The sequence below is a fragment of the Pelophylax lessonae genome (assembly GCF_965119305.1).
Source record: "Pelophylax lessonae genome assembly, chromosome: 5".
NCBI classification, from domain to species: domain Eukaryota; kingdom Metazoa; phylum Chordata; class Amphibia; order Anura; family Ranidae; genus Pelophylax; species Pelophylax lessonae.
Genome location: NC_138772.1, coordinates 41,445,994 through 41,461,338, shown reverse-complemented (window position 1 = coordinate 41,461,338; position 15,345 = coordinate 41,445,994). Strand labels below are relative to the sequence as shown.

The 15,345-nt window shown below is 43.7% G+C and overlaps 1 protein-coding gene across 1 annotated transcript in view; it reads right to left on the bottom strand.

Annotated features, from left to right (window-relative positions):
* The window catches only part of THSD7A (thrombospondin type 1 domain containing 7A), a 518,460-nt gene that overhangs the window by 56,110 nt on the left and 447,005 nt on the right, over positions 1–15,345 (bottom strand). The window contains exon 18 of the mRNA XM_082258557.1: positions 11,863–12,016. Coding sequence (XP_082114683.1) covers positions 11,863–12,016 — 154 coding nt within the window. The remainder of the gene's footprint in view (positions 1–11,862; positions 12,017–15,345) is intronic.

Below are 15,345 nucleotides of genomic sequence, written 5' to 3'. Positions count from 1 at the left end.
AGTGCTATATATATGCACTGTTACTGTAAAAATGACACTGGCAGGGAAGGAGTTAATTTTTATTGGAGAGGGAGGGGTTAATGTATGCCTGGTGCTTACTGACGTGTGTGGGGGGAGGTGACTGAGTGACACAGGGACAGATCACATGCTCATCTATGCTGAACCCTGCAATCTGACCCTGCCTGTCACTTAGGAGATCCGCCCGCTCTGTTTACACAAGCGGGCGGATCTCCAAACTCGATTCCCCGACGATCGGGGAAGAGCAGCGGTGATCACTGCCGCTCCTCCCCTGGCCCGACTCCCGCTGTGACTGAATACAGCGGGAGCGAGCCTCCGGCGGTGCGAGCACGCCGCCCACAGTGGGAGGAGTCCAGCGACGTAGGTCTACGTCGCTGGACGGGAACGAGCCACTTTGCCGCAGTACAGTCAACGTGACTGGTCAGCAAGTGGTTAATTTATCCATAAACGATCTAGATGATGGGACGACCAGCTCAGTCTCAGTATTTGTGGATTATACAAAGCTAAGCAAGGCAATAACTTCTATGCAGGATGTGGAAACCTTACAAGACCTGAACAAAATAATGGGGTGGGCAACTACATGGCAAATGAGGTTTAATGTTGGAAAATGTAAGGTAATTAACCAGTTCTGGACCGGAAGGATTTGCCCCCTTAATGACCAGGCCATATTTTGCAATTCGGCCACGCGTTACTTTAAAAGACAATTGCGCGGCCATGCAACGCTGTACCCAAATAAAATTAATGTTTTCCCACAAATAGAGCTTTCTTTTGGTGGTATTTGATCACCTGTGTCAATTTTATTTTTTACGCTATAAACAAAAAAAGAGCGACAATCCTGAAAAAAAAAAAAACAATATTTTTCACATTCTGCTATATAACATTCCCAAAAAAAATTAAAAAATCAAAATTTTTTAACATTTTAGGCTAATTTGTATGCTGCTACAAATTTTTGGTAAAAATAAATCCCAATAAGAGTATTTTGATTGGTTTGCACAAAAGTTATCACGTCTACTAACTACAGGAAAGATTTATGTCTTTTTTTTTTTTCTAGTAATGGCAGTGATCTGCGATTTTTAGCGGGACTGCGACATTGCGGCGGACAGATCAGACCCCTAACTGACATTTTTGACACTTTTGGGGGGACCAGTGACATTACTACAGTAATCAGTGCTAAAAATATGCACTGTTACTGTAATAATGACACTGGCAGGGAAGGGGTTAACATTGTGGGTGATCAAGGGGTTAAATGTGAGCCTAGGGGAGTGATGCTAACTGTAGGGAGCGTGGCTTCTGAAATGACCATAGAGACATGTGATCCTATATAGAAGGATCACAGACACTCTGTGATCATTCCAGAGAGAAGAACGGTCAGCTGTGTTTACAACAGCTGACCGTTCTTCTCTCTCAGCAGGGAGCGATCGCGGGTGTCAGGCGGCAATAGGAGCCGTCTGCCCCATGCATCGGAGTCCCCGCTGCTGAGTGGGGGCGGGAGCGTGCCATCAGTGGCACATGCTCGCCCCCTAGCTGCAGGTGTGCGATCAGCGTAGGTCTACGTGGGTTTACGCAGGAGGGCCGCACTGCCGCAGTAAAAAGGCGGCGGGCAGTCAGTAACCAGTTAATTTGGGTGCCAAAAATATGAATGCAAATTACTCTCTAGGCGGTGATCCTCTGGGGGAATCCAGGATGGAAAAGGACCTGGGGGTCCTAGTATACGACAAGCTCAGCAGTGGCATGCAATGCCAGGCTGCTGCAAGCAAAGCCAACAGAATACTGGGATGTGTAAAAAAGGGGATTCACTCCAGAAATAAAGAGATTATTCTCCCACTCTACAAGACTCTGGTCCGGCCACATCTGGAGTATGCTGTCCAGTTCTGGGCACCGGTCCTCAGGAAGGATGTGCTGGAACTGGAGAAAGTCCAGAGAAGGGCAACAAAAATAATTAGGGGAATGGAAGACATCAGCTATGAGGAAAGACTGCAAGCACTGAACTTATTCTCTCTGGAGAAGAGACGATTGAGGGGGGATATGATATCAATGTACAAATACTGTACTGGTGACCCTAGCATAAGGAACAAACTATTCAGCGAAACGGAATTTAATAAGACACGTGGCCACTCACTAAAATTAGAGGAGAAGCGGTTTAACCATAAACTGCATATAGGGTTCTTTACTGTCAGAGCAGTAAGGATGTGGAATTATCTTCCACAAACAGTGGTATTAGGGAGGAGCATCAATAGTTTCAAAAAACTATTAGATGGGAGCCTTAAAGCGGAGTTCCGGCCACAGATTCGTTTTGTTTTTTTTTAAATACCTCCCAAACAGTGATCCACCGCCCTTCTTACATCCGCTAATCCGATTTTATACATGTAAATAATAGATTGACAATACTAAAATCTTACTATATAAAATTTTTGCAGAGCGCCGCCATCTTTTCCATGGTCACCCGAAGCCGCAGTGTGCACATATATGCCCTGCTTCCTGGTTGTAGATGGAGGGGGGCCGATCAATGCAGCGTGAAATCTCGCGCATGCCCAGTACTATGCTGTGGCTGTGACTCCACTCTCTCTCCAACAAACAAAGGAAAGTACTGGCAATAGGCTGGCGCCGTCCGCGCTGTGCTCCGCCTCTCATAGCGTCATTTTCTGTTTGGGAGGATGAGAGGATGAGAGGAGCGGCCGGCCGCCTACGTCACTGCCCATTGCCTCCTGGGAGTGATGAGTAAGAGCTCCCAGGACGCATTGCGGGACAGGAAGTGACGGCGCGGGCCGCGGCCGCACAGGGAGGAAGTGGAAGGAAAGGTGAGTATATTTTCTGCTGAAACAAGGTAAGTAAAAAAAAAAAAATTCGGGAATATCCAATTCTTTTTCAGGGTACAATAAGGAAGTGGATGCCACAAAATCTAAGATAACGATTTTGCGGCCGGTGCTCCGCTTTAAAGACCACAACATACAGGGGTATACAATGTACTATTGACACACACACACACACACCATAAGTTGAACTGGATGGACTGGTGTCTTTTTTCAACCTCACTAACTATGTAATGATTCCAAAGAGCATAGGCAAAAGCCTAGTGGCTGGTGGATGTCCACGGCCCACAGGGCCCAGATGCAACTTCATTGCTCCTTCAGTGGTGATATCCTGACATTCCATTGATGGTTAAAGACATGCATTTGTAGAAAAAAACTATTAAAATCCTTTATATAAGATGATCTTTTTAAATTGTACCTTACCCCTTAAAAAAGAAGACTTAGGTCCAAGAAATGCAATCAGCATTTACAAAAGAATCTGCAATGTATTGTGTATGACTATGAGATTGTAAAGTACATTTTTATGATCTAATCAGGATAATTTTTAAATGTCATAAGAGGAACTTGCCCCTCCTCTCCCATGCCACCATTTTTAAATTTCTGGCATGTGCACAAAGGTCCCCGAAGACCATGCAGAGACCTTTGTCACAAATAGACACATTCTGGTGTCTAAGGCCTTGACACTTGCTTTGCCTGCGTGCGATATCCCAGGAGGCAACAGGGGGCGCTACATCATTTTTGCCTAGGCAAGAAAGAAGGAAGTGCAGCACTAAAAAAGGTCAGAACACATTTAAAAAAATAAGATAAAAACCTTCAATTGAGGAAGATGGAGGGGAAGGAGCCAGAAGGAAGAACGCTATTTTAACCCTTTTACTGCCACTGATGTGGAAACTGTGTCAGTGAAATCGGGGGTGTAAATCTGATAATCTGACTGTCAGATGGAAGTGGTCCGTTGACTATGAAGCTCCGCATGGCTTCCACATACCCTGGTAATGGTTGGGGAGGAAACAAATGCATTAGTGGAATTAGAGAGCATGTGAGACATCAGGGGGCTTTTAGACCCCTGATGTCTCATTGAAGAGTCCCTGTCACCGGAAAATGTATCACATAGGGGAAGTCCCCTATGAGATAAAGAAAACATTTGGTAAAAAAAAAAAAGTTTAAAAAAAATAAAGCTGCAAGTGACCCAAACACTTAAAATCGCCCCCCCCCCAAAAAAAATAAAAATAAAAAATAAATAATACACGCACTTTTGAAAGTAAATGCACACATCAGGGACTTCTACGCATGAAAATGATTGCGATACATGTGTTACATATGCCAGAATGAGAGCAGCAATTCTAGGCCAATAATTAACGGTTAACTCTAAACTGATGACCTGTAGGGGCTTTAACCACTTGCCGACCGCCCGCGGTAGATATACTGCGGCAGGCTGGCTCAGCTTTGCGAACCGAGGTATGGGTACATTGGTTCGAGGGAGTGCTCCTGGGACGTGTGCGCGCCACCAGAGGCGCATGCCCCCATTAGGCAGCTGGGAAGCCGAACCATGGGGCCGGCGGCCGCATTTTCCGCCGGGCACCCACAATCGCGCCCCGCGGAGAGAGAGCGACTGTCTGCTGTTGTAAGCACATCAGGCCGTTGTTCTCTCTGGAATGAACACAGAGCGCCTGTGATCCTTCTATATAGGATCACAGGTCTCTGTGTTGATTCCACAAGCCCTTCCCCCATACAGTTAGAAAACACCCCTAGGCTCACACTTAACCCTTTGATCGCCCCTGGGTTAACCCCTTCCCTGCCAGTGGTCATTATTACAGTAAAAGTGCAGATTTTTAGTAATGTCACTGGTCCCCCCAAAAGTGTAAAAAATGTCAGTTAGGGGTCCGATCTGTCCGCCGCAATGTCCCAGTCCCACTAAAAATCGCAGATCGCCGCCATTTCTAGTAAAAAAATAAAAATTCAATTAAATAAATCTTTCCCCTAGTTTGTAGACGCAATAACTTTTTCCCAAACCAATCAAAAAACGGTTATTGAGATTTTTTTTTTATCAAAGATATGTAGCTGAATACAAATTGGCCTAAAATGTGAAAAAGTATTGTTGTTTTTTTTTTTAAGAATTGACTTTTTTTTTTTTGTTTATAGCACAAAAAATAAAAATCGCACAGGTGATCAAATACCACCAAAAGAAAGCTCTATTTGTGGGGGAAAAAAACATTAATTTTAATTGGGTACAGCGTCGCACGACCACGCAATTGTCTTAAATTAATGCAGTGCCGAATCACAAAAAATGGCATTAAGGGGTGAAACCTTCCGGTCCAGAAGTAGTTAAAGCATCACCTATGGAAAATATAGGGTACGGAAATTTGACGCAGTTTCACAGGTGCACTCAATTTAAGGCTTGACATGTTGGGTATCTACTGTATTTACTCAGCACAACCTCATCTTTTATACTTTATAAAAAACAGGTAATATATTGTGTTTTTTTTTCTTAAAATTCCCTTTAGTGTATTTTTTTGCTGAAATTTTGCCTTTCGTAAACTGTTGCGCTAATATCATGTGATATAAAAAATTGGAACTCCTACCCCAAATTTCACTTCAGTGTATTTTTTACTGTCATTTTGAGCTTGACATGTTGGGTATCTGTTTTCTCTGCGCAGCCTTATCTTTTATACTTTTTTTTAAAAAATGGGTATTTTTAATGGAAAAAAATAAATAAAAAAATGGGTAATATATTGTGTTTTTGTTCCCTAAAATTCACTTTAGTGTATTTCTCCCCGACATGTTGCTGCACTAATGTCATGTGGCATAAAAAATCGTAACTACCACTATTTTATTCTCTAGGGCGTCTGCTTTCAGAAAATATGTGGGGGTTTTATATAATCTTCAGGCCTAAAATAATTTTTTTAAACGTGCAAAAAAATAAATAAATAAATTAAAAAAAAAAAAAAAAAAATGGCTCTGGCAGCGAAAGGGTTAATGGTCGATGGTCCACTTTAGGAAAACTCTCCTTTTTTTCACATGATAAAATAAGAATTTGAAAGTTTTTATTCATGTGTTGCTGGCTAATACTTACATATTAAAATTCCCCTCTTACTTTCTTCCATGTTAGAATCTCTGCCAAAGTTTTATTATAGGGATATAGATATGCTGTAAGCCAATCATTTCCTTTCAAATTTCCCATTCATGCTCTATTAACTCTTTAGCTTTAGTTTACATAATATTTTATTTTTTTATTCTCTCTCCTAATTAATCTCATAGACCTCCTTGCCAGACCTCCGTCCTCTCGGCTGCATCTCAATGCGGTATTTACATACTAATTAGCGCTCGCCCATTCTGTACCTGCCTGCAGTGTGAAAGACACACAATACAATTAGTATTCTAAATGGCCGCCCATCGTCTGACATCTTATTAGCTCCTTTATCCTCACTAGCAGGAGAAATACATATTCAATTAGGACGCCGGCTTGTTTGTCACAGAGCATTGTGCCGTTGTTATGAAAATGTTTCAAATGTAGAAGCATGAAATAATGCAACCATTCAGGACCACTGAAAACAGTTTTTGATTTAAGTTGAACTACAGGCAATTTTTTCTTCCATTTTAAACAAGAGAGGGTTATAACCCCTGCCATTTTTTTTTTTTTTTGCCATCTGTGTCCCCATTCAGGAGATTTACCATGACTTCCTGTTTTGCCTATTGGACAGGCAGTGATATCACTCTGAAGTGATAGGAATCCCTGATCGTTTTCAGAACTAGCGCCCCCACTGGAAAATTTCCCCATCTATTCTTGGTCTTTGGGCGATCTAAAATTTTAGATTTTCTTTCACTTTCAAACATAATGGCAAACAGGACAAATAGAGAGATTGACCCCATATTCCCCAGCTGGGAGAGGTAATCGGAAGACCCTCCTCAGATTTTCCAGAATGCAGAGGTGAAATTAGTGAGGATCCGCTTTTAGGGAAGAAGGAGTTAATTAGGGTTACTCTGTGTACATTCAGGGTTAACAAGGAGTAAAAAAATAGGCACACAGGTTGCTCTCTTTTGATGATGGAGGCATAGGCCTAATTTTGATCCGGAGCCCGGGCATAGTTGCTAGGTGGGGATTGATCTGGGACCCGATTAAGGTAGGCCTCACAGAACCCCAGATTCCTGGCGCACTGTCCTCGCACCACAGAATCCCTAACCTCCTCATCAGTTTCAGGTAGGCCAAGACTGGCTGGACTGCTCCGATCCCCAGACCCCAGTCCCATTCAGTCTCTTCCTCAGACTTACAGACAGGGCTGTCTTTAAGGCAGGGCTAAAGGGGCAGATGCCCCGGGCCCAATCATTGTTGTGGGGCCTAAAGCAGCTGCCCCTCGAGCCTGCATTGCCTGAGAATAGTTGATAAAAGGATTTGAGAGGGCCCAAGAAAATGTTTGCCCAGGGTCCAATCAATATTAAAGACGGCCCTGCTTCCAGACATCCAATCCCTCCTCCAAGGATCTGAACCGATTCTGGAAGCTTGGAGACCCCACATCAATGACCCCGGCCTCTTCCTCGCTGCTCACATTTGCAGCCTCGGTCACCACTGGCCCTCTTCTCCCCTCTGCCTGTATGGGAGCAGACTTTGCTTCTGCCGCTGCAGCTTTTGATGCACCAGGTGGCCACTCCCCGGCCCGCACTACCTGCATGCACCCCGGCTCGGACATTCGGGCCTCTTCCCACTTGCATCCTGGACCACTGACCGACTACATGGACTCCAGCTGCAGCAGGAACTTCAGCACTCCTCATCCTCGGCTGAGGAAGGGCCCCCGACTCCGCAGCCGACAAGGCGTGAGTGACCCCCGGTCTCCCAAGCCACATTCATGCTTCTGGGCCGACCTCCGCTCTCTTCCGCCCGCAGCAGTAGATTTCTGCAGTGCCTGCACTGGCCCCACACCTGCATGGGCATGGTCACATTCAGACACTGAGGACATACCAGGCCCAAATGCTCCACACCTCCTCCAGTGCACAATGCCAGTCTTCCGTCGGGCACAATCCGCACCCCCGTATCCCACAGGGAGGAAGAGTACAAGAGACATGGGGAAACATTCAGAACCACTTACTGGTAATCCCACCCCCCCACAGCCTTTTGCACAGGTGTCCACACTGGAGAAGATTGGTAGTTAGTAACTTTATATAATCCTCCAAAAATTGATGGCTCCCCACTTGCTGAAGAAGCTCACCACCAAGGAGCGTAACACTTACAGGTGGAAGGAGTTGCTATTCAGGACGTTTTTTTCATTTATGTATCAGCCGGGAGAGCTGATGATATGCTTGTGTATCACATTGTTATGGGAGTATTTTTATCCCTGTGTAGTTTTAATAAATTATTTAAAGCAGAGAGCACTACTGTTTCCCCTTATTATTTTTTGGCCATACACAAATGATTGAGGTTCCTGGGAAGAGTCCAGTTTGGTCCAGGAACGCCTTGTGGAGGAGAATCCTTGTGGTATCCAGAGACATTTAAACAGGTGATTGGGACTCTAGTGGGGTCATTGCTTGGAGGTGAGCAGACATCCCAGCTAGGGGTGGTGGTCACTGAAGTCACTGGATTATATACATTTTTTTGAACGCTATTTAAGGTTGCAATATGGTGGAATTTTCATATGTATAAATTGGGACTTTTAATATTGGTTACGCTACACTGGATATGTTATATTCATAGGGGAAATATGCTCAGGCTATAGAAGTCCAATAAATTGAATGCTGTTGGCCAATGGGGGTGCAGGCTGGGAAGAAGCTTGTCCAGACCCAGAGCACACTATAGTTATGAGGAGAGATGACCCAGTCCAAGTGGTTAGCAAGTAAAAGCAGCCTCAGCATGAATCATCCAAGTCACTAACGCCCCAATGCGTTTCGCCCTGCCCCGCCTCTGGAGCTTAATTATGGAGGCCCTTGGTTAAGCCCCAGGGGAGGCTGCTTTTATTTGCTAACCGGGTGAGTTGTGCGGTAGTCAGGTCATCTCTCCTCACCTCTATAAGGTCCATAATGGAAATGTAAAAATTGCCCTTTTTAACCCCCTGTGCATGAGATTCTGAAAGCTTCTGTGATTGGATGGTGCACTGAGCATGTCTCACGTTTAGGCTGGTATGCGGCCAGAGACAAATTCCCAGAATGCAGGCCAGCCATAGCAACTTTCAGCCTTTCCTTGAGTTGTACAGGCTGCCGGCAGCGGAACTGGGCAATAAGGATGATCGAACTTTTGAAAAGTTCGGTTCGGCCAGAACATCCGAACTTCCCGAAAGTTCGGCCCGGATTTCAGAACCCCATTGAAATCAATGGGACCCGAACTTCGGTAATCAAAAAACACAATTTTTAAGCCCTAAAACCCAATAAATGCCCCTAAAAAGTGCCTAGGGTTCTGGGTCATGCCCCAACTATTAATCACACAAAAAAAAAGTTCTTAAAAATTGTCATTTTTGATAAAAAAAGCCAATTACCGTATTGAAAAAAAAAAAATAAAAAAAAAGAGATTTTTTGATTTTGACTTTGGATTTAGTATCTGGGGGTCTAAAAAGTGTACCTGTGAAGTTTCAGCTCTGTAGCATGTCCAGAACCATGAAAAAAAAAAGATTGTTTGTATTAGAAAACTTTCAGATCTTCACCAATATGGCTTCTCGGTTTTCACACCTTGCCGGTTTAATAGAAGGCATTTTTTGGGGTTCTTTGCAGTCAGGAAAAACATCTGAACTTGTGTATAGTGGTACTGTGCACAAGTTCTGATGTTTTGCCTGCCTCCAAAAACCCCCAAAAAATGCCAGCAAAAACACACCTGGGAATTTTTTTTTTTTTTTGACGCTAGCGTTTTTTTGGGCATTTTTAGGGGTTCTTTTGAGGCAGGCAAAACATCTGAACTTGTGTATAGTGGTGTATATACACACATCCATATATTTATATACACACCTAGACAGATATAGGTGTGATAGTAGCAGAAATATATGCTTGCGCTAATGAAATCATTTACAGTAATATATTTCTGCTACTATCACACCTATATATGTCTAGGTGTGTATATAAATATATGTATGTGTGTATATATACCACTATACACAAGTTCAGATGTTTTGCCTGCCTCAAAAGAACCCGAAAAAATGCCAAAAAAATGCTAGCGTCAAAAAAAAAAATGCCCATGTGTGTTTTTGCTGGCATTTTTTTGGGGGGTTTTGGAGGCAGGCAAAACATCAGAACTTGTGCACAGTACCACTATACACAAGTTCAGATGTTTTTCCTGACTGCAAAGAACCCAAAAAAATGCCTTCTATTAAACCGGCAAGGTGTTACAGCAGCGAAGCCAACCCCCTGAGCTGAAAGTTTTCTAATACAAATGATCTTTTTTTTCTGGTTCTGGACATGCTACAGAGCTGAAACTTCACATGTACACTTTTTAGACCCCCCCCCAGATCTGAAATTCAAAGTAAAAATCAAAAAAATCTCTTTTTTTTTTTTTTTTTAATTTTTTCAATAATTGGCTTTTTTATCAAAAATGACAATTTTTAAGAACTTTTTTTGTGTGATTTTGTGTCTGGGAGGTCTAAAATGTGTACCTGTGAAGTTTCAGCTCTGTAGCATGTCCAGAACCAGAAAAAAAAAGGATTGTTCGTATTAGAAAACTTTGAGCACAGGAATATGGCTTCGCTGCTGTAACACCTTGCCGGTTTCAAAGCAGGCATTTTTTTGGGTTCTTTGCAGTCAGGAAAAACATCTGAACTTGTGTATAGTGGTACTGTGCACAAGTTCAGATGTTTTGCCTGCCTCCAAAACCCCCCAAAAAATGCCAGCAAAAACACACCTGGGCATTTTTTGTTTGACGCTAGCGTTTTTTTGGCATTTTTTTGGGTTCTTTTGAGGCAGGCAAAACATCTGAACATGTGTATAGGGGGTATATATACACATATATGTCTAAATATATACCCCTAGACATATATAGGTGTGATAGTAGCAGAAATACATTACTGTAAATGATTTCATTAGCGCAAGCATTTATTTCTGCTACTATCACACCTATATATGTCTAGGGGTATATATTCAGACATATATGTCTATATATACTCCCTATACACATGTTCAGATGTCATGTCTGACATCAAACATGTCCTCAAAAAAGCACTGGCAGTGGCAGCCCCTGCAGCATAAAAAATGCTTGGCTGGTGAGAAGCCATATGGGTGTGCCGAAGCAATTCAGAGAAATGATCATTTCTCTATAGCGGTCACCCTGCTATGGAGGGGTTTTGTCACCCTGCCATAGCAGTCACTGCCAGTTAACCCTGCACTACACTACGGTCCCCTTACACTTAACACTTTCCCTACAGAAACTAAATTTTTGAAGCTAATTTAAGTGTAAAGGAGCACTCTAACTACACTAGCTACCCCTTTCCTCACACTAATAAATAGCTAAATGACACTTTTAAAGTAAAATTAACAGAACTGCTTCCACTCTCTTCCATGTCCAGTATAACAATGCTAGGAATATGGCGGGGGCGATCTTATATACTGGGGGGGCGTATTCACTAATGATTGGTCTAGGGACCCCCTAGTCACTCCAATCACATTCCTAGCATTCTCCTGCCCCCTCAATTGGCTTTTGCTAATGGTTCTGGTCCAATCACGGGCTTTTAAAGCCCATTTCCTGAAGCATTGCATTTTGGGCGGTTCTGGTTGCCGAATTCCGAACTTTTTGGGCAAAACGTTCTAAATTCGGCCGAACCTCGAACACCCAATGTTCGGGCCGAACCGATGGTCGACCCAAACCGCTCGATCATGCCTACTGGGCAATGCACCCCACACAAAAAACGCCAGAGCCCCACGCACCCAGGCTAAATGCCTAGTGTGCATTAGGACTAAAAGTGGCCATTGATTGTGCTGTAGGGCAGTGGTTTTTGTTATCTCTCTTTAAGCAGAGCCAGCAGCCCACCTTCTAAGGCATGGCTGGTGTCTTTCAGCCAGCATTGTCTGGATAGGTTGATTCCAGCTTTTCCCATGACCTCCCCATGACCTTCACTCTCAGGCCTGCATCCCTTACCAGGCGACATTTGCTCCAGTGACTCCACTCTGACATGACGCAGTCCTCGGGACAAGGCAGCTTGCAGTTCCTGGCTCCGAGCGGCATCTCCTCCGGCTCACACAGGTAGTCTTCCACCACATCTGCTGGACCATCCACCGTGTTCTGCATGCACCTGATGGCCAAGGAATGAAAACACATATAGTGAGGATAAACTCTATGCAGAACTCTAGAGAGAGATCAAGATGAGAATTTTAAAAGCCAGTTCATGAAGTATGCATTTTGTCTGAGTCTTCTCTCGGTGGGCGCCTCCTTCCTCTATACTGTGCACATTGCTCAATAACCCCCCATGATCTATTGAAAGTCAAAGGCAACTAAGCTTTCCCAGCAAACCAATATTGAAACACTGTTTTCAGAAGGTGTTTGGTGCTTGTCTCAGGTCTGAAGTGCATGTATTAGGGCTGATCTGATGTCAAAGGTGCAGGGACTGGGGCTGATCTGAGGTGTAAAGGTGCAGGGACTGGGGCTGATCTGAGGTCTAAAGGTGCAGGGACTGGGGCTGATCTGAGGTGTAAAGGTGCAGGGACTGGGGCTGATCTGAGGTCTAAAGGTGCAGGGACTGGGGCTGATCTGAGGTGTGAAGGTGCAGGGACTGGGGCTGATCTGAAGTGTAAAGGTGCAGGGACTGGGGCTGATCTGAGGTGTAAAGGTGCAGGGACTGGGGCTGATCTGAGGTCTAAAGGTGCAGGGACTGGGGCTGATCTGATGTCTAAAGGTGCAGGGACTGGGGCTGATCTGAGGTCTAAAGGTGCAAGGACTGGGGCTAATCTAAAGGTTTTAAGGGCTTGCATTGGTGCTGATCTGAGGTCTGAAGTGCATGTATTAGGGCTGATCTGATGTATAAATGCATGCACTGGGGGTTGATCTGAGGTCTAAAGGTGCAGGCATTGGGGCTGATCTGAGGTGTGAAGGTGCATTGGAACTGACCTGAGGTCTGAAGTGCATGCATTAAGGTTTATCTGAAGTCTGAAGGTGTATGCACAGAGGCTGACCTTAAGTTTAAAGTGCATGCATTGGGCTGATCTGAGGTCTGAAGTGCATGCATTGGGCTGGATGTGAGGAAAGAAGTTTATATAGCTCACACCAGTGCGGTCAGTTCCAGGATGTTCCACAAAAAAAATTAGAACATGCTGCATCTTTCCTGCACTGGACTGTACTGGAACCCAGTACAGTGAAAAAAAAAACCTTGAAAAAATAAGAAAAAAGCATCTGAAAAGGCATAAAAAACACACCAGAATGTATAAAAAATTTGTTAAAAATGCGCATGCAGAAAAGCATCCGGATTGGTTCTGGAGTGTGGTTTTTGTGGTATACTGGCCCTTAAAGTGATTCTAAGCCCTGGTTCACACTTTTAAAATCATGCAACTTCCCTTGAAATCGCACGATTTCAAAGCAGCATGTCAGTGCAACTTCAGGTGAGACTTGGCTGACATCTGTGCAACTTCATGCACAGATGTCTATGCAATTCGCACCTAAAATTGCCAAAAGTAGTGCAGGAACTACTTTTTCAAATCAGTGCTGCTCTGCATAGTCAGCGTCGCCGTCGTACCAATTTTAACAGCTGCTTTACTGACAATAGAGTGCAACTTGTAATGTGATTTGACCTGTCATCGCATGACAAGTCCCACTGGTGTGATGAACACTAAAGGCTGTATTTTTTAATAACAAACATGTTATACTTACCTGCTCAGTGCAATGATTTTGCATAGTGCAGTGCCAATTCTCTTCTTTTTCAGTCCCCCTCCAGAGGTCCTAGTGCCTCCACCCTGCCAAGTGCCCCCAATAGCAAGCATCTTGCTATGAGGGCACTCGAGCAGGCTCTATTCCAGGCAGCGCTCTAGTGAATGGACATTGCCCCACCCCCATCTCCTCATTTGCTTACTGGTTGTGATTGACAACAGCAGGAGCCAATTGCTCCCTCTGCTGTGTGAGCCAATGAGGAAAGAGAGACCCAGGAGAGCAGGTGCTCTCATGCACATCACTGGATCGAGATGGGGCACAGGTAAGTATAATGGGGGGGGGGGGCTGCACGCAGAAGGTTTTTTACCTTAATGCAAATAATGCATTAGGGTAAAAAACCTTCTGCCTTTAGAACCACTTTAAGTCTAAAGTGCATGCACCAGGGCTGATCTGATGTATAAAATGCATGCATTGGGGGGCTGATCTGGGGTCTAAAGGTGCAGGAATTAGGGCTAATATGAGGTCTGCAAGGCATACACTGAGGCAGATCTGGGGTCTGAAGGTACATGCATCGGGGGGTCTGAGGTGTGACATGCATCCATTGGAGCTGATCCGAAGGCCTGAAATTTATACATTGGTGCTTGAACATTCTTTGTGAGTATCAGTTATTCAATTTTTGCAATCACGGTTGTACTGCTAATCACAAGTTAAACTCATTAAATATTATATAATAACAATTTTTGAGTTTAATTTGCCATTAGCAATACAAAAACTGAAAACAACCTAAGCCTATGATCCATGCCGACTAATGCTTGTATAACTGATACATAATTTGTGAAAGGTTGCTGACCTCTACCTTTATCATTGCATTAAATTTTATTTTTATTATGTAATTTCCAATTCAAAATAACTAGCCAGTCCCATTCTTCTACGTTATACTTATATGATGCTTCAAAAACATGGTGGTATGATAAAAAAAATTCAGTATGCTTGCATTTCCTTCTATGGCCAGCAGATGGCAGTTTTAGAGTACTGTACTTTATTAGCCACTGAGATCAATAGGAAATTCCCTGGTTAGAATTTGATATAAAACAATTATTAGTTATTAGAATAGCATGCTTTTTTTTTTTTTTTTTTAATAATAATAAAAAAATTGAGGTATCATTCTCCGATGGTTACTTTTATCTGGCTACTCTTTAAAAAATAAGCATTTAGCCTAATTTTTATTGCTGCCTGTGTCCCCGATCGGGAGATTTTCCCTCACTTCCTGTTCTACCGGCCAACGTTACCCTGGGACAAGAAATGAGGGGTAACAAAAAAAAAATAAAAAAATATATGTTATGTATTGGTATAGTGTGGCAGGTTTTATGCTGTCTGTGCTTCCATAGTTAACTAAAAAAAAGAATGAGGTATCTTCCTGATTGTGGAGATATTGCATTATGGCCATTAGATGGAGCTGATGAGCCAAGGAAATACATACTAGACACATTATGGCAGGGGTAGGAAACCTTTCAGATGTTGGGAATCTACCTGGACAACATGGAGGAAATCAAAGAACCCTGGGTTGGATGGGGGTGGATGGGGGTGGGGCATACTAGGCGGCACCTTTTAAAAAAAACTATCAAGCTCACAATAAAAAGAGAGCATGACGAACACATAGTGCGTCACAGTAGTGTCCTCTGCCCCCCTTCACCTCACCCCCCACAATAGTGTCTTCTGCCCCCCTCCACATCACCCCCCCTAGTAGTGTCCTCTGCCCCCCTT